Source organism: Nannospalax galili, unplaced genomic scaffold (genome assembly GCF_000622305.1).
Source record: "Nannospalax galili isolate Female #2095 unplaced genomic scaffold, S.galili_v1.0 scaffold335, whole genome shotgun sequence".
In the NCBI taxonomy this organism is placed as follows: Eukaryota; Metazoa; Chordata; class Mammalia; order Rodentia; family Spalacidae; genus Nannospalax; species Nannospalax galili.
Genome location: NW_008337842.1, coordinates 3,349,670 through 3,372,867, shown reverse-complemented (window position 1 = coordinate 3,372,867; position 23,198 = coordinate 3,349,670). Strand labels below are relative to the sequence as shown.

Genomic DNA, 23,198 nt, shown 5'->3' with positions numbered 1-23,198 from the left:
GAAGTGTTCCCATGAAAATCAGAAACCAGACAAGGCTATCCACTACCCCCACTCCTTTTCAATATAGCCTTGAAACTCTAGCTAGAGCAATAAGGCAATAGAAATTAAATGGGTACAAATTGGAAACGAAGTCAAATTATTTTTATTTGCAGATGATATGATATTATACATAAGAGATCCCAAAAATTCCACCAGAAAAGTTTTAGAAATGATCAACACTTTCAGCAATGTGGCAGGTTACAAAATCAGTCTATAAAAACCAGTATTTCTATATCCAAATAACAAGCAATCAGAGAAAGCGTTCAGAGAAATACTCCCATTTACAATAGCTGCAAAAAAATAAAATACTTGGAATAAACCTGACGAAAGACATTAATTAACCAAATACATTAAAGACCTATTCGAAGTAAACTAAGTCTTTGAAGAAAGAGATTGAGGAACACACAAGGAGATGGAAAGACCTCCTGGGCTCATGTGCTCATGGGAGGTTTTTCCTGCTCAGTATTGTGTTTTCTGTTATATAGCCTTCAGGTATATACCCATTGTATGTGTATATTTCAGTAGGACTTTGGACCAATGCATATCTCTCTGGTTTTTCATATCATCTAAGCATTGTGTATCTCTCTTTTCCTGAGTATAACCCTCACTACTCCCTCCCCAGGTAAAGTACCCCTTTTTTCCAGTTTCCCCTGTAATAACACCTGTCTCCTACTATCCCCCTCTCTGGAGCTCCTTCTTCCCCAGTCTCCCCATGGTTCATTTCCATTTTCCTGGCTTCTGCAGTTACATCAGGACATATACTCATGTTTAGGGATTCTGAGCTAAGATTCACAGATAAGAGAGAACATATATCACTTGCTTTTCTGAGTCCGTATTACTTCACTTAGTATCAGTTTCTAGTTCCATCCATTTACCTGCAAATTTCATGATTTCAAATTTATCACTGAGAACTTCATGGTGTAAATGTACCACATTTTCATTACAGCCTACTGCCCAATCCCCTTGTTCTATGATGGGCTTTTGTCTGATTGAGTTGGCAAGGTAGAATGCAAGAAATCTGGTGGGGGCAGGGGGTGATACGGGAGGGCATGGATGGGGGAGATGGTCTAAATTTGATTAAGAACTATTATATGAAATGCATAAAGGATTATAAGTATTTATATTCTCATTCTTTTCCATGGTGAACACTATTGCTTTTTTCAATATATATTTTTCACTGAATTTTTGTGCATTCTATACAATACATCCTAATCTTATTTAGACCCTCCCTCCCCTATCTTCACCTCCCATAGCCCTCCCCACTGGGTTTCATACATTCTGTCATATATATTAAGGTCTATCAAGTCAAGTTTGTGTCCCAAGATGTCTGTCAGTGTGCCTGGTCAGTCTGTATAGCATCACTCCATTAAAGAAGACCAACACTCCCTCACCCAACAGTGATCAGCTGCCCATAGTTCCTCGGCTAAGGTTGGGGCCTCCTGCCCATTTCCCCAGTTCTATGATCAGGAATTAGGGTCAACAATTGGTAAGTGGGACCTCATTAAACTATAAAGCTTCTGTACAGCAAAGGAAATAACCAATGAAGTGAAGAGGAAACCCACAGAGTGGGAGAAAATCTCCACCAGATTACATCTGACAGAGGATTAATGTCTAAAATATACAAGGAATCCAAAAAACAAAGAAACAAGAAAACAAATGACCAAGAGTCTGATACTGACTCTTGAGAGTCACTGGATGATGCCTGTGTGAACCTGAAACATCACTTGTACAAATCCAGCATGACTAGCAAAGTTCCCCAGAAGGTGCCCAACCCTAACCCTCTTTAGAACAAAAGAGAATTAGATTAAGCAGCAACTACAGGTAGTTAAAACATGAATAAAGGAAATGGCAAAATACCTCTAGAGAAATTCGTAACATTATATACCAAAAAGATTGGTTTTCAAAAACTGAGGTTTGATTTAGTGAGAAGCTATTCATGTCCCATTTATAAAGATCCCGTACTCCCCCCTTCCCCACCCCCAGGACAGGGATGCTGAGTAAAGGAATTTTTAGCCAGCTTACTGATGATTGGTTTAGGAACCTCTGCAGTAGCTCATACATTTCCTTTATAAATAAAAAGAATTAAATGGTAAAAAAAAATTTTATTTATATTCTTAAATGAAAACATCATCCTAAGATTTTTTAACTGTATCTGAAAAATGCCTAGCTATTAAAAATCTTGTACTTATAACCTAAGTATTGCAATGGTACCAACTGGAAAAGATGGACTTTTTCATACAAATGCTACTTTTAAAACCTAGCCCTAAATTAAACCGATGGAAAAATGCCACTGCTGTTCAGGAGACAAATAATAGCTGCCTTGTTTCCATAACAAACATTTAAGAGAGTTGGTTCCTAATGGAAACTCATTGTTACTGAATAAAAATCCTTAGAGAGGGAAAAAGCACCTTCATATATAATCTACACTGGAGATGCAAATTGGAGAGAAACATACACCAAAGAATTTGCATTTAATCAAATCTAAAGCAAGTCATTTCAGAAGCATCTCTCCTGGGCAGAAGGCTTCCCATCAGGACCAGGCTGAACTCTTCAAGAGACAGGACCCCTCGCTCAGGACACCATTTGTCAGAGGTCCGGCACTTAAGCTGAGAAGGAAACCCAATAGAACTATCCAGGATGGACAGTGGTAAGTCCATGTCAATTATTACAATAAAAAAAAAACGGTATTTCTAATTTTTATTTTTGACATTATGAAGTTCTTGACGTAAGCATTAAAAAGCAGTGACACTAACTTTGGCTTGTATTAAAAATATAAAAACACAGGCCAGAGACCAACTGCTTGTTGTACTTTTGTAATTCTAGTTATAATGTATTAGTCTTAGATTTGATTTTATTGCATTGAGTTTAGGTAGGTATTCATTTTGGAAAAAATAAATCAACTCAACTAAAAAAGACATTCATAAAATGATGATCTGAATATTAATAAATTATTTTTCAATATAGTAAAATGTTGCAGTAGATGGTACAACTTCTGGTAAGCCTTCAGTTATAAAGGACAGAAGCACCCACTTTTGTAAAGAGCTTGATATCTTTAATTTGGGCATCTGACTTTAAGCTCTTCAGGCTGCCAACCAAAGTCATTTTGTGAACACACGATAAGGAAGAGAGTTGGGTGTTATTTCACAAATTCAGAATACATACATATCTTCCTTAATTTGTTCATCCTGAGGATGTATGTGTTGGTGTTAATATAGAATGAAACTCACCTGATCAGGAACAAATTTGATATGTCATTGTTAGCATATTAAATGTTAATAAATGACAGAAGAAATATTTCAAAAATATCAAGTACCTTGAAAGAAAATTTAATATTTTTTAAATGACACATCTCTTCAGAGTCTGATCCCAAAGATAAGAATCCAGCTGTAAGAGCATCTGCCTTGGGCAACATGGCCTTGGTTACTGGTGGAAATGCTGTTTGGACAGCCCCCTGTGGGGATTAACAGGTGGAAAGGGGAGGCAAAGAGAGGGTGTGGATAGCCATAGTGTGAGCAAAAACAGACCAACAAAATCCTAACATGCCCTGTAATGTGATCTTCCATCTTAAAATTTTGTCTTCATTTTAAGCTTTGATTCCATATGTACTTTCTGATTAATAATGAGAATATTTCAGGGTTTATTGATGACCTTGGAGACTGTTTTGCCTCTCTTTAGTCTCTTGGAGTTTTTCCACAATAAAGCTAACACCCCATCTTCCCAGATCAGAAGTGGAGCTACCAACGCTGAGTTTTTAACAGTGGAGCTAGGAGTGCTAATTGTTCCTGAGCAGACATCTTCCCCTCCCCTCAGTGAGGCAGCAGAGCTGGGAGAGGGGGATGAGGAGAGTAGTGTCCATGGGACAGGGACTGGCAGTAAGACAGACACTGACCAAGCACACAGTGATGCTGCTATACCTTTTGGAATCTCATCCTTGGCACCTCCCTGATGAGAAGACTTAGATAAGAAGCACACAGGCTATCCATCAACAGCCCATTGTTCAAGATTTTTATTCTAGTCTATCTTGAGTGACAGGATGCCTACATCCCAGTATCATGAAGGACTATAAATCACAGAGACTTTATCTGCTGATTTCATTGTGTCATTCAGTTATAGTTATAATTCACTTCTAAAATTATAGGACAGTTTTGGTCTGTTCTTTGTTGCTTTCACATGATCTTTGTATTCCCATATCTTATGTCACAAGGTCCTGCTTAACCTCTCCAAAATATACCTCAAAAATGCCATTTAAATAGTAAAATAAGAATATGCTTCATGTACCACAAATGTACTTATCAGCTAAAATTACTTTAGGGGTCACCAGTATCTTCAGTATTTAGTCAATCTTAGAACAGATGAGTTTGATTTGATGGAGAAAATAATTTTCAAGAACAAATGAAAACAACAGCACCATTAAATCTACTGTGGTTCAAATTTTCCAAAAAAGGGATATGGAGACAACGTGACAGAAACATTTGGCTGCGTATACATAATCACAATCCTACTGTGCCAACTTTTTTCCAGATTCTAAAGGATAAATTGATTCCTATTGATAAATTTGCTTGTGCTTTCTCTCCGGAAACACTTGTCTTTGTTTTCTCAACAACTGGGCTGAATGCAAGTTTGTATCTAGAATATTTGAATAAAAACTATTGGGCTCTCCCAGTTGATGCAGGTGTGGATTCTTTAAATAGACACAATGCACAGAGGGCGGGGGAGGGGGTCTGGGAGTAGGAATATGGGTACTGTTTTAAGCCCTAAGTATCATTCTATCTAAAACAAGGAACATAGAGTAAATAAAGAAATTTCTAGAATCTTCCAAAGTATTTTTCCCAGGCTCCACTAATTTGCTGAAATTTATTCTAATTCACCTTCTGTACTGTTGTCAAGGTAGAGCTTTGCTTTTCTGCACCGTTGATATGCAGCACGGTCTACCACAGTACTTTGATTCTCTTATTCACCCTCGCTCACCCTCGCTCCTACAAAGAGGCTCCAGCACCTTTTGTACATGGACTCTTCCCCAAGTTCTAAAGAACAACCTTCCCAATTCCCCTGAATTCTCAAGTTCATCTTTCTCAACTTTTCTAAAGCATTTTATTTACAACATGAGCATTTATTAAGCACCTACTAGATACAACTAGTTATTCTTCTTTCTTGGGCTCTCTCTTTCACTTCCCTTGGGCTTGTGCTTTGACTCTGGTCCAAGATTACATTTCTGGCCTCTTTTCCCCTTCCCATGGTGGTCCTTTAAAGGTCCCTTTCTTGCCTTAAATTTCCCCTCTTCTCTTGTTGCAAAATCCTCTGTGGAAAATTTTATTTTTATCGTTTTGATTATCATAGTTTTAAAGATATACAGTCCTAACCCAGATCTAAGTTCATATCCTAGCTACAGGACATTTTTATTTTTATTTGATTATGGTCCCAAACCTCAAAGTCAACATATTCAAAATGTCCTTTCCCTATCCAAACCTCCATGGTACTCTATTTGTGTATTTGTGCGTTACTTTAAATGGTCTCTTAATCTGTCCTCTTGTCATATCCGATGTTTCACACTGGCTTCCATTTAACAATTTCCCCCCTTCTCTGTCTTCTCATCTTCAGCCTATTACAGGAGCTGCTCTCAGAGCAATCTTTAAACACTTTTCCAAATCTTCTGAAAAATATGATAAAAGTCACACTAATCTTGTTGAATACTTTTAGAGATTTCTTTTCCCCATGATGTAAAGTGTGCACTGCATAATGTTCAGTCAACTACTGACTGTAAATAAGACAGTGGTCCTCTAAGATTGTTGCCTAGTGATGTCATACCCATCTTAGTTTGCACAGGTATACTCTATGATGTTTGCACAATGATGAAATTGCCTAAGAACTCATTTTTCACAATGTGTCAAGGTCAATAAACAATACTTACCAATATAAATTTCCTTTTTAAATATTTTAATTTTTCATTACAATTATTTCTGAACTCGTATGTACATGTGTGTGGTCAGAGGACAACCTGCAGGAGTCAGTTATCTCTTTCTACCATATGGGACCCAGGGATCAAACTCAGCTTGTCAGGTGTGAGAGCAAGGGCCTTTATCCACTAAGCCATCTTTGATGACCTGACACTGTAAATTTCTACAATTATTTGAGCAGTTTAATTATTGTCCTTGTTTGCTTCTCCATTGCTGTGACAAAACATGCAGACCAATACCATCTTGGGGAGAAAGGGGTTTATTTGTCTTACATCTCTAGGTCACAGTTCATCAGGGAGCCCAAGGTAGGAACTCAGGGCAGGAACCTGGAGGCAGGAGCTGGAGCATAGGCCATGGAGGAATGCTGCTTACTGGTTTGCTCCCCTGGCCCTTGCTCAGCCTGCTTTCTTATGCAACACAGGCCCACCTGCCCAGGGGTGGAACCATTCACAGTGGGCTGGGCCCTCCCACATCACTCATCAAGAAGGTGCCCCATGGACATGGCCACAGGCCAGTCCAATGAAAGCAATTCCCCAATTGAGGCTCCATCAACCCAGTTGTGTCAAGTTGATAGTAAAGCTATCCAGCACAATTATTATCAACAACAACACAAAAGCTTTCAACGGATAGTTACTAGAGGCCTCCTGTGTGCTAGACACAAGCATTTAGAATGTACTGATAAGATCCCTATCTTTGTGGACTTACCCTCTTGCAAGGAGCAGAAAATAAACCACAAACATCCAAATAAATAAATTATATATAACACTACAAAATGACAGGTACTTCTCAGAAATAAAAGTACAGGAGAAGACAAATGTGGAATGTCTGATAGGGAAGAGGCAACTTTAAATATGTTCTCACTAAAATGACATTTAAAACAGGACTTGAAGGAAAAAAGGACAGTCAGCCGTGGGGAAAGGGAAAGAACTTTCCAGGGAGTAGAGGCAGCTGTGCAAGGGTCCAAAGGCAGAAGTGCTCTTGCTGTGTTTCAAAACCTGACTGGAGCACAGAGAGGAAGAACCTTGGGACCTGAAAACAGAGGAAACAGGGACTAGGGTCGTGTTGGGCTACTGTCAGGACTTCGGCTTTTGCTATGAATAAACGGGGAAGTTCTGCTCTAAGCTTCATAGCATTGCAGTCAGACTTTTTAAAGTACTACCCCCTGACTGTTGTAAGGACAGAATAGGGAAGGGTGAAGGTAGAAGCAGGAAAACCACTAGAAGGATTCTAGAACAATGTACACGAGATGACAGTAGGTTGAACCTGGATATTTCCTATGGAGGTAAAGAAGAGTCAGGATATTCTAGATTTATTTTGTAGGTGGAATCATCACGTGGTTCTAAAACATGCTTTGTGAAGGACAAGAGAAAGAAGAGAGTCAGGAATGACTACACCGCTTTGGGAGTAAGGAAAAAGAAGGATGGTGTTGCCATCAACTAAGGCAGGGAAGGTTTGGGATAAACTGGAAGGAAAGATGGGCCAGTTTCTACTTGGACACGTGGAGTTTGAGATGTCTGCTGGACACACAAGTAGAAGTGGCTGTCCAAGTCTAAAGTCAGGTCAGACCTGGGGATCTCTGTTTAAAATCTCTGTATAGATACATTTTAATGTAGTAACTGGGTGCTAGGGAGATGGCTCACTGGGTAAGTGAACTTGCTACACAAGCATGAAGATCTGAGTTTGAATCCCTGGCACCCACATAAAAAGCCAGAAATGGTTGCCCATGCAACCCAGCAGGGTTAGGGGACAGAGACAGGAGGATCACCGGACAGTCCCAACCTCCTTCCAAGTCCATCCTAAGCCTCATGCTGTCCCACAAAACTTTGCCCAACCATCCAAAGTATACTGTTAGTTTTTATTTTACATATATGTATGTATTGCCTGCGTGTATGTAAGTGCACCCATGTTGTGCAATGTGGAGGTCAGAAGAGGGCATTGGAACCCTTGGAACTGGAGTTACCAAAGGCTGTTAGCCGCCGTGTGGGTCTGGGAAAGAACTCTGCAAGAGCAGTCAGTGTTCTTAACTGCTGAGCCATCTCTCCAGGCTACTTCCCCTGCTCTCTTACATGTAATTATTTCATCCCTTTCCTTAAAATAGGATTTCTTTAAGGACACTTGCCATATGTTTTAACTTATTTCACAACCCCTGTGGCATATAATCCAGTATTTTACACTGTCAGTGCCAATAGGTACATTAAAATTGAGTGTTTTATGACAAAACTTCAAAAGTTTTGATCTAGTTGTTTTCCATCTCAAGATCTTTATTCCTCTGTTAATTACCATGTGGTTATTTGTTAAACTATTTAGAATAGGTGTATTTATCCTGGGCTTTTTGGCATGTACATAAAACATTAATTGCTAATGTTGATTGAAATCATCAATTAAAAAGCCCTTCAGAGAAAAGCAAAGTCAAGACTGCAAACACAGAGGATCCAATTTAGACCACTTCACTTGCGATCCTTCCTCTTGTCTTCCAGGCCTGTCTGAGTCTTCCACCAGTCACTCAGCCTGTCCTCTTGTTGCTCAGTAGAACTGCCAAGGTTAGAGTCCCCCTCCCCTACATGTACACATCCCACCACACACAGGAGCATTTTAGAGACCTTCTTGGTATATATATTCAAGGTTTGTATGCTTCATAGGAAATCAGGATTGCTTAGAAAGCCAGGCTGAACCCTAAGGGCTCTGATATTGTACTCCAGAATAGGATCTGAGAATCTTGACTCCTAACAAGTTCATCAGCCAGTGCTACAATGAAGCTCCAGGGATCATGGTGAGACTCAGAGGGGTGTGTTCTCAGTTTTTGATCCATACTTTATCTCAACTTTTAAGATCATTATCCTCCCTCTCCAGGTTACTCTATCCATGTCTGAGCTGTCTTAATCACCCCGCACATACCTCCTCAGAGGTTGAAGACTAATGTCTTTGATCCCAATTTCTTTCTTCTTCAAGACTTCCTTCCAGCATTCCAACGAACTTAATTCTTCCCTTCTTTCTTATTCAAATACCGGCAATTCCTTGCAACTCACAAGCACATATATAGCTAGAGAAGTATAAGCAAACCTCATCTTGACACTGAACTCTTTCTCATTTGAACTTCAAAAACAAGTAGGCTCCTTCCCTGCCTCCATCCTTATCTTGGCATGATCCTGACTTCTAGGCATACCACAATCCAGAATCTCTCTTGCTAAGGTCCAACCTTAGAAATACCAACCACTAAACTGAAAGCAATGGATGCTTTTCTGTCCTTATCTTCCTGGCCCATTCAACTACATCTGGATACTTTGTCTTTCTTGAAATTTCTCCCGAATTCTAGATGCCTTGCCCCCTTGTTTCTTACTGGTCCTTCCTCTGCTGATCTTTCCTATCTTCTTCCTCTAAAACCCCTTCCAATGAGACTACAACCCAGGCTTCCGTCTTTAGTCATCTTGTCCAGAACCTCGTGACCTGTGTCAGAAATCGGTGTTACTCAATAGATTTGTATCCAGCTATAAAAAATGAAATTATGTCATTTACATCAAAATGCATTCCGATGGAGGTTATGCTATTAAGTGAAATAAGTCAGACGCATAAAGACAAATATTGCATATTTCTCTCATTTTCGGATCCTAGATTTTATGTAGCTGTGTAAATTCATATGTGTGTGTGTGTGTGTGTGTGTGTGTGTGTGCCATGAAAGTAAAAGCAAGAGAGGAGGACAGAAAAGAGTGAGAGGGGACGGGAGAAGAAAGGGAAAGGTAGAAGTGAATATGGTCGAAGTGCGCACTATTTTATATGGAAGTCTTTATGAAACTTATCACTGTGAACAACGAATACATGCCAATAAAAACTACACACACACATATATATACAAATATCAGTGCTATGGGAATTTCACAGATACGATTGTCTCAGCTCTTTGGATAGCCTGGCCTGTTTATTCCAGTGTGCCAGGCACAAGTTATGGTTACTTACGTATGTCATCATGTGACCCTGTCAAACACTCCCTCAAAGGATTACTTCCTCTTTTTTTGGTTGCTATCAATATCTCCATGGCACTAAGACTTATGTCCTAGAGCAGTAGTGGAAACGTGTGAATTTCCCTTGAGCCTTCCTACTCCTTAACCTCTTACATCTAAATAATTGTCCTGTCTACTCCTGGCTCTTCTACCTGCCTGATGAGCTCTTGCCTGAATATTCTGGAATTCTCCAAACTGATCTCCCTGTGGTTCTGTGATTCTCAAATCCACCTTCCACACTGCTGCCTGAAGAGTTTGTGTGAAATGCAAATCTAAGCACATTGCCCTTGCTCAGGAGCCTTCAGTGGCTCATTGCTGACAGGATGAAGTTCAAGCTCTTTCTGTGTAACAAAAAACAGCATGGTTGAACGCTACTCATTTCCCCGGCCTCCCTTCCTGCCACGTCCTCCCTCACACCTTGTTCTTGCCTCCACCTGGAATGTCCCCATCCAACTTGCTACCACTTTCCCCCACCTCCTCTTTTAAGCCTCCCTCCCATCTTACCCTGCTTTTCCTGGCTCTACCCTGCCCCCATTAGGAAGTGACACAGCCTGTGTTTCTCTGAATATTCTAGACATTTCTCTATTGTTGTACTTAGCACATTTGCTTTATCATTGTTTTATGGTATTTTTCACCATTTCACAGCATGTTCTTGTGTATTCTATTGGCACATAGAAAATAACGGTAAATAACTGATGAACAAATATAGCCTAAGACTTTTCCCAGAAGCAAATAAATAAGACACAGACAATTCTAGAAGCAACACATAGATTCTGCTGGAACAAAGCTCAAGTAATTATGCTTTATATTAGAGAGTGATTTGAAAGAAGTACTTCAAGCTTCTTTAATTAAAATTATATAGACCAGTCAGGCATGGCGATGTACACTTTTAACCCCAGCATTTGGGAGGCAGAGGCAGAGGCTGGTGGATCTCTGTGAGATGGAGGCCAACTTGGGCTACATAGTGAGTTCCAGGCCACCTGGAGCTACAGGGAGATGCTGCGCCAAAAAATAAAAATAATAAATAAAATACAAATGGAATAATTTTTTAAAAGAATATATAGACACAATCCTGTCAAAATTAGACCAGAGGAACACTGAAATTATTTTGTTGAAATCAGGTTGTCTGTCATTCGAATTAGGTAACTCATTACTCTGAAACATATTGTATTAGTTACTTTTCTATTGACGTGATAAAACACTGTGACCAAGGAACTTATAGGAAGAAGAGTGTACTTGAGCTAAGGTCCCAGGTTCCAGAAGGATTAGAGTCCATCATGACAGGGAGGCATGGTGTCAGGAGCAGAAAGAGGCACACGCACACCTTCAAGCAGGCACAGAAAGCAGAAAGCAACTGGAAATCTGCCAAGGCTTAAGAACCTTAAAAGCCCACCCTCAGTGACGTTTCCTTCAATAAGGCCAACCTCATAAAACCTCCCAAAACAGCACCACCGACTGGGAACAAAATGTCCAAATACTTGGAGCCTATGGGAGTCATTCTCATTCAGACCACCACACCCAGCTTTGTTTTCCCACGCTGCAAGCAGGTGTTTTTATGAAACTCAGTAGTTTCAAAGTATTTTCATATGCATACGTTAGTTTTTCCTTATAAACCTTTGAAGACTGCTGAGCAGAAATTATAACCATTTCTCACATGAAGAAAATGGGGCTGAATGATTATGATTTTTCCACACTAGTGACCAATGTATGGTTATGCATCCCTTGATGCTTAAACCAGTAATATCCTCTACCCATTCCACCACCCAGCCTCTGGCTATGACCTGTCTCCTTTCCTTCCTTCCTTCCTTCCTTCCTTCCTTCCTTCCTTCCTTCCTTCTTTCCTTCCTTCCTTCCTTCTTTTTTTTTTCCTTCCTTCCTTCCTTCCTTCTTTCCTTCCTTCCTTCTTTCCTTCCTTCTTTCCTTCCTTCCTTCCTTCCTTCCTTCCTTCTTCATTCTGTTCTTTACATAGTACAAATTGTTTTCCATGTCTAATACTCCTAGACTGTCTACAAATCCAAGCAGAGTAGAGGACATTTTTGGCCATGGACCTCAGACAAGTGTACATGAGTATGTTCCACCACACACATAGATGCTGAATCCTGTCACAGCTTAATTTGTTGGTAAGCCAGCAACGCTTCAATTAAATGGATCAGAGCCATACAACCTACTGCATCCAGCTTACTAAAATAACAATTTTTAGCTTAAAAATATATTTAAATGAGTCTAGTTCAACCACTAAGTCAGTGATTGAATGCTCTCAGAGTCATCCAAGCAAGTGGTTCCCCAGTCATTAGTCAACCATTTTTACTAGTGGAATTCATGATTCCTAGAGGCAGTGCTGGCCAACTTTTGCAGCTTTGGGAGCTGTTTCTCTCTGAATCCATCTACCTCTGTTATTTATTCTTGGTGAAAACAGCAAACTTTTCTAGTTTTTAGTACTACAAACTGACCTGAGTCCGAATCACAGCTATATTGCTCATTAGTAGCTGTGAGATCTTGGCAAAATCTTAGCTTTGAACTCAGTTTGTTCATCTGTAAAATGGATCAAATTAAACAATGCATGCAAATTGCCAAGCACTATAAAATCTTCAACAAGTACACATGGACGTACTAAAAAATATGTTAAATGAATTGACAACTCTTCCTTTATCCTTGGTCTAGTTTTGTTTTATGTGCATGGTATAAGTGTGTATACATGTTTGTATGTGAGTGTTTATATGTATGAATTCCCATGTACATTTATGGAGGCCAGAAATCAATATTAAGTATCTTCCTCAATCACTCTTCATCTTATTTTTTTAAGATTTATTTTATTTTTAACTATATGTCTACTTGTAGGTATGTGCATGTGAGTGAATGTGCCCATGGAGGCCAGAGGCAAAAGATCCTCCTGGAGTCAGAGTTACAGGTGGCTGTGAGCCACCAGACATGAGTGCTAGGAACCGAAGTTGAGTCATTTGCAAGCAGTATGCACTCTGAACTGCTGAGCCATCTCTTCAGCCCCCTCTACTTTATTTTCTAAGGGAAGGTCTCTTACACCCCAGCAGTGGGATTACAGACACGATCAGCCATACCTGGCTTTTTACACGGTGCTAGTGATCAGAACTCAGGGCCTCATGGTTTTAAGGCAAACACTTTATCAACTGAGCCATCTCTCCAGTTCCCCTTGACTAGTTTTTAAGTAGTAATTCCTCGTGTCCAATAACTAGATTTTCTCAAAAACAAAGTAGATTTGGTTAGTGTACTAAACAGAACACAGATGACTTTCTTGTTAGGAACATAACCTTCAGACAATCCAGTTGACCTACTTCCTCACATCCAGAGTAGATATGCTAGGGCAGGAGCACTATCTTATAGTAACCTGAGTTGTTCTTACCTGTGCAGTAAGAACCGTCATTTCAAGTGGTATCCAATCCCTTATCTTATGACTAAAGCATAAATCATAAATCTTACTGGAGTGAATCTTGACAGAGCAAAGGTTAAAACAAGGGATACTTTGAAGAGCTGCCATGTAGAAGATAGTGTTTCTTCCACCTACACAGAACTTGAGTGAATTTTTATCAAGGATCAGGAAATAGAATTCCTTTGAGTCCACTTCAAATTCAAGACTTCTCTCATTCTATTGAGAAAATAGAATCACAATTTTCAGCCTTAGCAAGTTGACCTAATGACTCTCCCCACCTGATTATGACTATTCCATTTGCTTAAGTCCCAGGAGATTACAGCAAACGCGTGTACCAGGGTGTGAGAGTGAAACACACGGTCAAGGATCTCCTGGCAGAAAAGCGCTCCAAGCAGACAAGCAACTCCAGACTCAATGTAAGTCCTGATTTCATTCTGTCTGAAGTCCTTTGGGTTCAAGACTTCTGGTGAAGCAATCTCCCCCACTCCTTTACTCCCTTTACTCCTTTACCCAGATCTACCTCCTGGCTTTGACTTTTCTCAAGAGAAAAACTTTCCTTTACCTAGAACACACTATAGAAATACCTTGATTCTATATTTCTCCCTGCACAGGCAATCTCTCCCTGTTGGGCATACCCATTTGATACGCTTCAGTTGCTCATTTGGTGGTGCTAAAGTTTGCACGTGATCTTGCACACCACTACACTCTTCCTGTTGTCCTTCCCATTCTATTTCCCAGTGGTTCTTCACAGCGTTTTGGACGAGTATGTCCCTATTCATCTGCTATTGATCACGTGGCCCCAGAAATAGAATTTGCTATTCCTGTGAGTCATGCAAATCACAATTCACAAATGCCAGCCCAACTCCTGACAAAGGGACTTAGTGGGATGGAAAGAATGTGGGTAAAGAGGGGACCTTAGCCTGCCAGGACTAGCTGTGTGACCATGGAAAGCTCAACCTTTCTAGACCCCACGTGAAATGAGGCAGCCAAAACAGTTCCAAAGTCCCTTATAATATAAAAACCTGGCTGTTCCTCACCTCACAGGATGTCTGTTAGCTACCAGCTATGTTCCCAGAGCACTGGGATGCAGTTGACTGACTGCTTCAACTGGTGACAATGGAAAGGGGTTGTGTTCTGACTTTTTAGTTTCCCCAGTCCTTGGTTAGCAAAGGCTCAGTTTGAGGGAACAGTGCTGACCTTTAACCACATAACACTCTAAATCTGATAGATATGACTTGGAATAAATCCTCTCTGTAGCAAATTGAATCCTCAGCCTTTAAGATCCTAGTAGAATATACCTTGAGTCTAAAATCTCCATCTGTCATCCATGTCTTTAAATAGAGCTCAGCTTTGTGCCTAAGTGGTTGTACGAAATCTCCAAAAGCGACTCAGGAATGGCAGGAATGGCTATTAAGAATAGTAAAGCCATGTAGTCTACTAAATATAATAACGTGAATGCTGGCAACCTGCAGGTGAGCAGGAATAAATGAGGCAGCTACATTCCACGTCTAGTGAGGCCGGCACACACGGGCACTGCCTTCCCCACTCTCCAGCCCACGTTGTTGGCACCATGTTCAACACTGTTCCAATAGCAAACACTCAGAACAAAATGAATCAACTCCAGAATCAAGTTCCATATCCAAGAACACCTTTTCTTGTACATTTCCTGCTATCCTTTCTCTAAGCAACCTCTTCTCTTCTAGTTCAATAAACAGAGCTTAGCTGATACAGAGAAAGCTAATAACTAGGCTCCTTGTCTAATTTTCAGTTAGTGTTTCCTCATAGTGCCTGCTCAGAGGCATCTGGAATAAATGTTAAAAATAGAATCATCACCCTTTCTCCTGAGAGGGAGATGCAGGGGGTGGATTCAGACTCTACTCACAGTGAACAATTCCAAGTGCACGTAACCAGATTGCTGGGCCACAGCTGCAACTTCAAGCCAGAGAGCAACTGAATTTTGAAACCTGATCAAAAGTTCTAGGCAGGCTGCCAACTGGGAAGACAAGAGTCACACACAAAGCCACTGCAGGCAAGTGGTGGGCTGTGTGCACTGTGATAAGGGCAGAGCTCACACCTTGGTGTCCTCAGTATCTGCATAGAGAAGATGAGGAAACATAGCAGAGTTCTACAAAAACGCATCAAGACAGGCGGGCAGACTATAAAAACCAACCTAATTTGACTTCTTACTCAAGACCTGTGACTATCAAATCACAAATTTTGCCTTTTCTCTCTTTAGTTTTTATGTTTTCACTTTGTAAGAGATAAAGCAATATATGCACAGTAAATAATAAGCCATATTGTTTGGTTTCATCTTATAATGCAGATTCCTGGGCTTGGCCCATGTTTACTAACAAAGAGTCATAAGGTCAGGCCAGGGAATGGTCATTTGACACTATTTATAGGCTCCTCGAATAATTCTTTTGCATATTACTATTTGCAAACTTTACCCAGAGAGCAAACAACAAGTGCCCAAGCCTTACACAGCAGAGCCAGGTTCTTATCCCTGTCCAGATAAGAGCTTGCTGAGCTACTGCTACTGTCTTTGTAACACTGTTGTTAGAGAGAACCTGGACACAACATATGTAGAGTTCATACAAAGTCAAAGTCTGTGTCATTAAATACCAATAATCTGGTAGGAAGGAAAAACACCTACACATTTAAATATATATACAACCACATAGCCAAGCACTAAACTGAATACCGAAGACAAAAGACCAGTCAGTACAGCTGTATGATATGAAAGATGTCATATTTATATGAAGACAGATTAAGATATATGTTTATTATCTAATTTCTTAGACACACTAGCCTATGAGCTTGACATTTACAGCTTCCCATTTTACAGATGAGGATGCTGAGAACAAAATAAAGAAAGTGACTGTTAGGCTGGAGAGGTGACTCAGAGGTTAAGAGTGCTTCCTGTTTTCCTGAGGACCTGAGCTCAGTTCCCAGCACCCATATCAGGAGGCTCACAACTACTTGTAACTCCAGCTCCAGGGAAGAAGGCACTCTCTTCTGGCCTACACAGGCACCTGTACACATAAGCACATAAGCACTGTATACTTACAGACACATATACATATATAAACATAATTTTTGAAACTAAAAAAATTTAAGTGACTGCTATATGACTGGAAAATTGCAGATTTCTGACTCTCAATTCCATATTTAAAGAGAAAGATCAGTGTGGAGCAAAGTAGAATAATCTTTGATACATGCAATCAAGAGAGATGGGAGGAGAGAGAGAGAGAGAGAGAGAGAGAGAGAGAGAGGAACATGGGAGAGAACGTGAGAGAGAATAAATATCAGGTAGAAAGAACTAGGAATAGACAAGTGCAAGCCAGCTCCAGCCATGGTATGGACTCAAATTTCAGCTGACAACATGGCTAGGGACCGAAACCCCTGCCAAGGACTACTGTAAGCATATTGTCCCTGGTCACAAAATGAACCCCCAAAGATCCTATGTAAAACCTCTGGTACCACTGAATTGTTGCTTTATGTGGAAATATACATGATTAAAGAGCTTAAGAAGAGGCTCCTTCCCTAGATTATCAGTGTGGGCACTTAATACAATCACGTGTATCTTTGCAAGGGCAGGTTTGAAAGAGAAGACAGAGGGGGAAAGGTAGAGTAACCTCTTTAGCAGAGGTTGGTGTGATGAAGCTACCAATCAAGGAATTCCAGCATCTGCCCAAAGCTGGAAGAAGTAAAGGACAGATTCTCTGTAGAACCCTATAGCTGGTTCAACCTTGCCCTGCTCTAAGGGAACATCTGGCTTTCAGAACTACGAGAATGCATTCAGATGGTTTAAACAGTTGTGTCTGTGGATAGTCATCATAGAAGTCCTAGGAAAGTAGTGCACATGTATTATGAAAAATTATGTCCCCCTGGAAAATGAGCTTCCAGATGTAACTATATAATGTCCACATTGGTGCTCAGCTCCTTGTGACCACATTCTGAGTAAGGTTACACAGCTGTGATCTAGCTCTACCAGTTTTCCTCAAGAACATTTGCTTTGGATACTCTGAAATATTTTTCACATCTTTGCAGTAGAGTTTTTAAATTTATTTAAAATGTTACGTGTGTGAGTGTTTTGCCTGCACGTATGTAAGGGCACCACCTACATGCAATGCCTGTGAAAATCAAAAGAGGGTGTCAAAGAGGGATACCCTGGAACTGAAGTTGTTAGCCACCATGTGGGTGCTGGGAACTGAACCTGGGTCCTCTGGTAGTGCAGCCAATGATCTTAACCACTAAGCCATCTCTCCAGCCCCTGTGTCTATACATTTTTAAATCTTAGGTTTTCTTTGTATTTTATTTCTCAAATTTTTCTGTTATTTTTTATGACTTTACTAGATTTCTGACAAGATAAATAGAGACCACTCACCAACACTGAATACCAACAATATGTAATTAGATTTTTGACTGCTGATTTTTTTTTGCTGTTACACTATTTCAACTGAATTCCATAAAAGCTCATCATTGAATTTTTAAAAGACAATACCATACAATTCAATAAACTCTGTTATCTATAGAAAAAAGAGAAAGTAATAAGCCTAATCACCACAATTTTTCTGTTGTGTTCTGAAATTCAGTTAACAATATACAGACTATTTAGCTTGCTAATCAAGTTTTTCTTAAGCAATCATAAAGATTCATTTAAAATCAGTGAACACACGACAGCTGGAGTGAAGGGGAATTGGAAACCTGCTTGGAATTTCAATTGCACAGGAGGACGGAGAAGCATGGTGTAGTATGTGGAAGACTAAGACGGGGCCTGGAACCAGGGTCTGATGGTCTGTCTGTCTCACTGATTGATGGATATGGTAATAGCTTTCCTGCACCGCACACCCCTGGGAATCCTGTTGTCGGTAACAATAGCAAAATAGATGTGAAGGTTCAAGTTAATATTTTACATAAGCATGAGGAAAATAAATAAAATTTTCTGGCTCTGTTTTTGAAAGCCTAAACTGAAGGAAATGCCGAGAAGAAATATCCCAAGTAGGAAATATATTTAGATTATGCTGCCTTGAATGATGCATACAATGGTATTCTTTTGCACCGAACACAAGTGTTTGTTTCTCAAATCATAGTGACTTACAGCTAGGTTCTCTTTCTATACTACCCTAAGTCTTCTATTGAAATTCGCTGTTCAGTCTCTATGTCAAGGACATGTGAGATAAGGCCATATTGTCAGCTGCAGTTCTTGGTTAATAATTGTCCTAATCATTTTTCAAGCGAAAAGGTTGTAAGTAGAGGAACGAAGTGTTGCAGTGTTCCTATTTGAAGGAAAATTTTGGAGGAACAGAAGGTAAATGGTATCATACAGTGTCTTTATGGCCTGGGTCATTGAAAATGTTTGATATCTGGCAAGATGTGCAGAAATTCTAACGGCAGAACAGATGTCCGCTGGCTAGCTCGGTTTCTCATAACTGTCTTTGCATTGGGGCAGCTAGTGAGAGGCGTGTTCAGTCCCCTGCCCAGCTGCTTCCTTGATCTACCAATCACATACACACTCCATTTGCCCCCAAATATAAACACTGTGACGTCCAGATCTGTGATTTGCATCCGGATTTCTTGTAAAATATTAGGGGAAAAGATATACAACTGGAAACCGTATGTCAACTCGAGCTTCTTTAACTGCCCTGAGACGTCGGAAAACATACTTACCCACAAAGAAAAACTCCCACTTGCTTAGTCTCTGTGAAGTTTCATTGTGGTTGGTGATAAGTGGTCTTGAGTCATCGCATTCTTCTTTCTAAGCTTTGTATCCCTGTCAATACAATTTAGAGTTGAGCCATCTCTCTAGGAGACCCTTCATCTCTGTGTTCATTGCTACTTTTTATGCAATTTTTCATTCATGTGTCTGTGTATGCAGATATGTATGCGTGTTTGTGCAGGTGCACATTTCTGTGGTATGTGTGCCGAGGTCAACTTCAGGTGTCATTCCTCCAGAGAAATTCCATTCTTCCTTTTCAGACAGTCTCTCACTATCCTGGAAGTCATCAATTAGGCAAGGCTGGCTGGCCAGTGAGTTCCAGGGAACCACCTGACTCCACCTCTCCAACTTTGGGATTATGAGCATGCACCACCAAAACCACCTTTTTACATGGATGCTGGGGAATCAAACTCAGGTCCTCCTTGCACAGCAAACCCTTTACTGACTAAGCTACCTCTGCAGGCCCAGTATCCTTTTATTTTTTTAATTTTTACAAAAACTTTATTGAGAATTTCATACATGTACACAGGTATTTTGATCAAATCCATGCCCACTCCCTCCCCTCCAACATTCCCCCCTCTGAAGAGGTAACCCTAAAATCTTTTAGGGATTAGATACAAGCTCCCAAATACTTTTGACATTTTTGGCCTTTGGAACAGAGTATGTTGCTAACAGGCCCAAAGACATTTTGACTTTTAGCCAAGAAACTGGCTACTTTTCTTTGGGGTCTTTTCACCCTAACTGCCTAGCCAATTCCTACCTCCTATTCTTATCACACCATCCTCTGAAGGGGTTACCCAAATTGCCAATAGGGAATAGGAACGCCGACCACTCTGGCTTCTTCCATGCTGAACAGGGTCACAGGTTGAGGCACTTGAAGCACTCCTTCAGTGGGTCTATCTAAAAGACTCCCAAATTGCATAACTTTTGCCTCTAAGGGAAGAAGAAAGTCCTTGAATCATAAATGGGAGATGTGAAGGAGAAGTAAAGGCAAGAGTAATTAGCATTACAAGTTCTAGACAGGGAACTACCCTGTTCTGACTTTTTTCTAGTTCCCAGTATCCATTTTTAAATAAGTTTTGTTGCATATATTTGAGGTTTATAATATGATGCTATAGGATGCTGGTAGATTGTAAAATGATTACCATAATAAAGCAACAACATGTATATGTATACACACACAAACATATGTATCCACTCACATAGTTACTTTCCTGTGATGATCTGTTAAAATCTGCTCAACAAAAGTCCCTCACAATACAATTTTATAAACCACAGCCCCCATACTACACATTAGACCTCTAGACTCATTCTGCCTGTGTTTTGTACCCTTTGAACTACAACTCCATATTTCACTTCTAAGACTCAAGCCTTACAAAGTTTATCATATTCCTTTATCATCTTTATTTTCATTATTCATATCTCAAATGTTCCCATCTTACTATTTAGGATTTAAATGAGATCTCTGGGGGTTGGGAGATGGCTCAACAAGTAACATGATTGTTGCACAAGCATGAAGAGCTACATTTGGATCCTCCACATCCACATAAAATCCGGGAGTGGTGGTGCACTCCTGTAACCCCAATGCTGAGTGTGGCATCAGAGGGAGGAGCAAAGACAGGCAGGTCCTGGAGCTCGCTGATGAACTTTAGGTTCAGTGAGAGACTGTCAAAAAAATGAGACAGAGGGGCTGGGGAGATGGCTCAGTGGTTAAAGTACTTGCCATGCAAGCATGAAGACCAAAGTTCCAATCCCTAGAACCCACATAAATGCCAGGTGGCAGTGGTTACGAGTCTGCAATTCCAGCCTCAAAAAGTCGAGACAGGATCTCTAGAGCAAGTTGGCTGTCAAAACTAGTCATATCTGCAAACTTGGGTTTGTCTGAGAGACCCTGCCTCAATGAATACAATGGAAGAAAAGGATTCCCAACATCAACACTGGGCCCCCAAATGCAGAGGCACACACACACATGCATCCAGACACAAGCAAACATGCATACACACACATGCAACACCACACGAATGCAATAAAATAGGAAGAATAAAAAGGTGGAGAATGAAGAAGATACATGAAGCCAACCACCAGCCTACACACACACACACACACACACACACACAACTTACACACATACATACACACAAACATTCACTGCACAATCAATCAATTAAAATAGATCAGAATCTTTTAGAACTCGCTTGTCCCCAGTTTGCAGCATCCTTGAGCTGATGTTTGAGATCACCCTCACCCAGGGACCTCCAGCACTTCGACTTACTGAAGTTCATCCTCCAAGACAGGAAGAAGCATGGTGAAGAGTTTAGAGTCTGTATCCAGATCACCTACATTCACATCTCAGCTCTGCCATCTGTCAACTGTCTGATGCTGGTAACATTACCTAGCTTCTTTTAAAACCTGCTAAGGTTATCATAAAGGTTACTGTTAATATTTGCCAAGGGCTTAGTACAGAATAGGTGCTCAATCAATGCCGTTGCTATTAAGTACTTACTGCACTATGCAGGTGAGAATTCAAAGTGATGTGAGAAATCCTTGGCCCTGAAGGATGTACAGTCCACTGTGAGAGAAGGAATTACAGTTGAAGTAAGGAATTAAAATACCAAGATGGCTTTGCTTCCAGTGTCAGTATAGTGACTGTGGCCCTCGGTGAACACTGTGCAGGTTCTGACTGAGAAATGCATAGACAGGATGGATAGAGAGAACTCCACGGAAGATGGTGTGCCTTGAGATAGGCTTTGAAGGAAGATGACGCAGGTGAACAGTGAGCGTGAGAGTCCTACAGAGCACACAGAGGGGACAACGGCCAAGAGAAAGCAGAGTTCCATCTATGAGTCTGCCCCACGCAGTGGGTGAACCAAGTTTGTCTGTAAAGAGGTGGGAGGCCTGCCCTTCAAAACTCACTTCCAGCCTTGCCTGGGATGGTCTCCAGGCATCCATCTTGACTTCTTGAGATGGTAATTTTCTGCCACAATATTATGTCAAACTACAACTGCTTGTTGTGTTAAATCGCCCCCAGTTGGCTAATGTCTTGCTATTTCTGTCTGTCCCTTCTGGATGAATGACAGTGTCATAGGATGCCTTGGAGTTTGCCATTCATAATCAGACAGATGCAGGCTCTATCTCCATCATTGGGAGATAGACCTAAATTATCTGTGTCATGTTTGTGAAGCACCCAGCACGGTAACACATGGCATATTCTGAGTGCTTGGGCAATGGTGGTGTTTATGGTTTTTATTGCACCTGACACATGGCAGCCACTTGATAAATACCAGAGAAAAGGAGTGCCACCCTCAGGTGGACACACACTAGATTACAGAAAGTTCCAAGATCAGCCTTGGGAGTCACAGGCCCGATTCTAACACAATAGAAGCATGTCAAACTGTTAACTATAAGGCAGAAAAAAAATTTCATTCACAGGGAATGAAACAACAAAACAACAGAAGCAATGATTGGCAACCTTAAATTCTGCTGTTGTTTTCTAGATTTTTCCCTTTTAATTTAAGTGAATAAGTATACATACTCATGATATTTCAATATATGTATACATATGGAATAATCAACTTGATGTAATTGTCAGATTTATTGAACTCTAAAGTCTTTCTTTCACCTGATCTATTGCAAACTTCCTCTTTTGAAACAGGGTCTCATGTAGCCCAGAATTCTCCCATATTTACATACGTGAAAATGCCTCACTAATATTTTAATATTTTGATTAGCACATATCAATTATGCATAATGAGTTTCATTATGACACTTTCATGAGCATATATGTGGATCATACTTACCCTGTTTCTTTTCCTCCGTCCCACTCCCAATGATCCCCTCCTTGTCCCACATAATCGCTCTTCTATTTTCATAGCTTTCTCTTAATGGTTCAATGAGGTTTTTAGTGTCGCTTACAGGAGCATGGGTGAGGAGTTGTTACAGAAGCTGGGACACCTTACCTATGATTACTCAACTAAAGAAAATGCCTCTTCCTCCCACCCATCAATTATCAATTGTGTATATTCATTAATAAATCCTCATGGAGGACACTGAGCCTCATGAGCCCCTTCCCCCTCTATGACAGGATGCTG

At 40.4% G+C, this 23,198-nt stretch overlaps 1 protein-coding gene across 1 annotated transcript in view; it reads left to right on the top strand.

Moving 5' to 3' along the window:
- Nucleotides 1-12,030: 12,030 nt before the first annotated feature.
- CUNH11orf53 (chromosome unknown C11orf53 homolog) overlaps nucleotides 12,031-23,198 on the top strand; it is a 29,242-nt gene continuing 18,074 nt past the window's right edge. Inside the window, exons 1-2 of the mRNA XM_008832822.2 lie at nucleotides 12,031-12,055; nucleotides 13,698-13,807. Of these exons, the coding sequence (XP_008831044.2) occupies nucleotides 12,031-12,055; nucleotides 13,698-13,807 (135 nt within the window). The remainder of the gene's footprint in view (nucleotides 12,056-13,697; nucleotides 13,808-23,198) is intronic.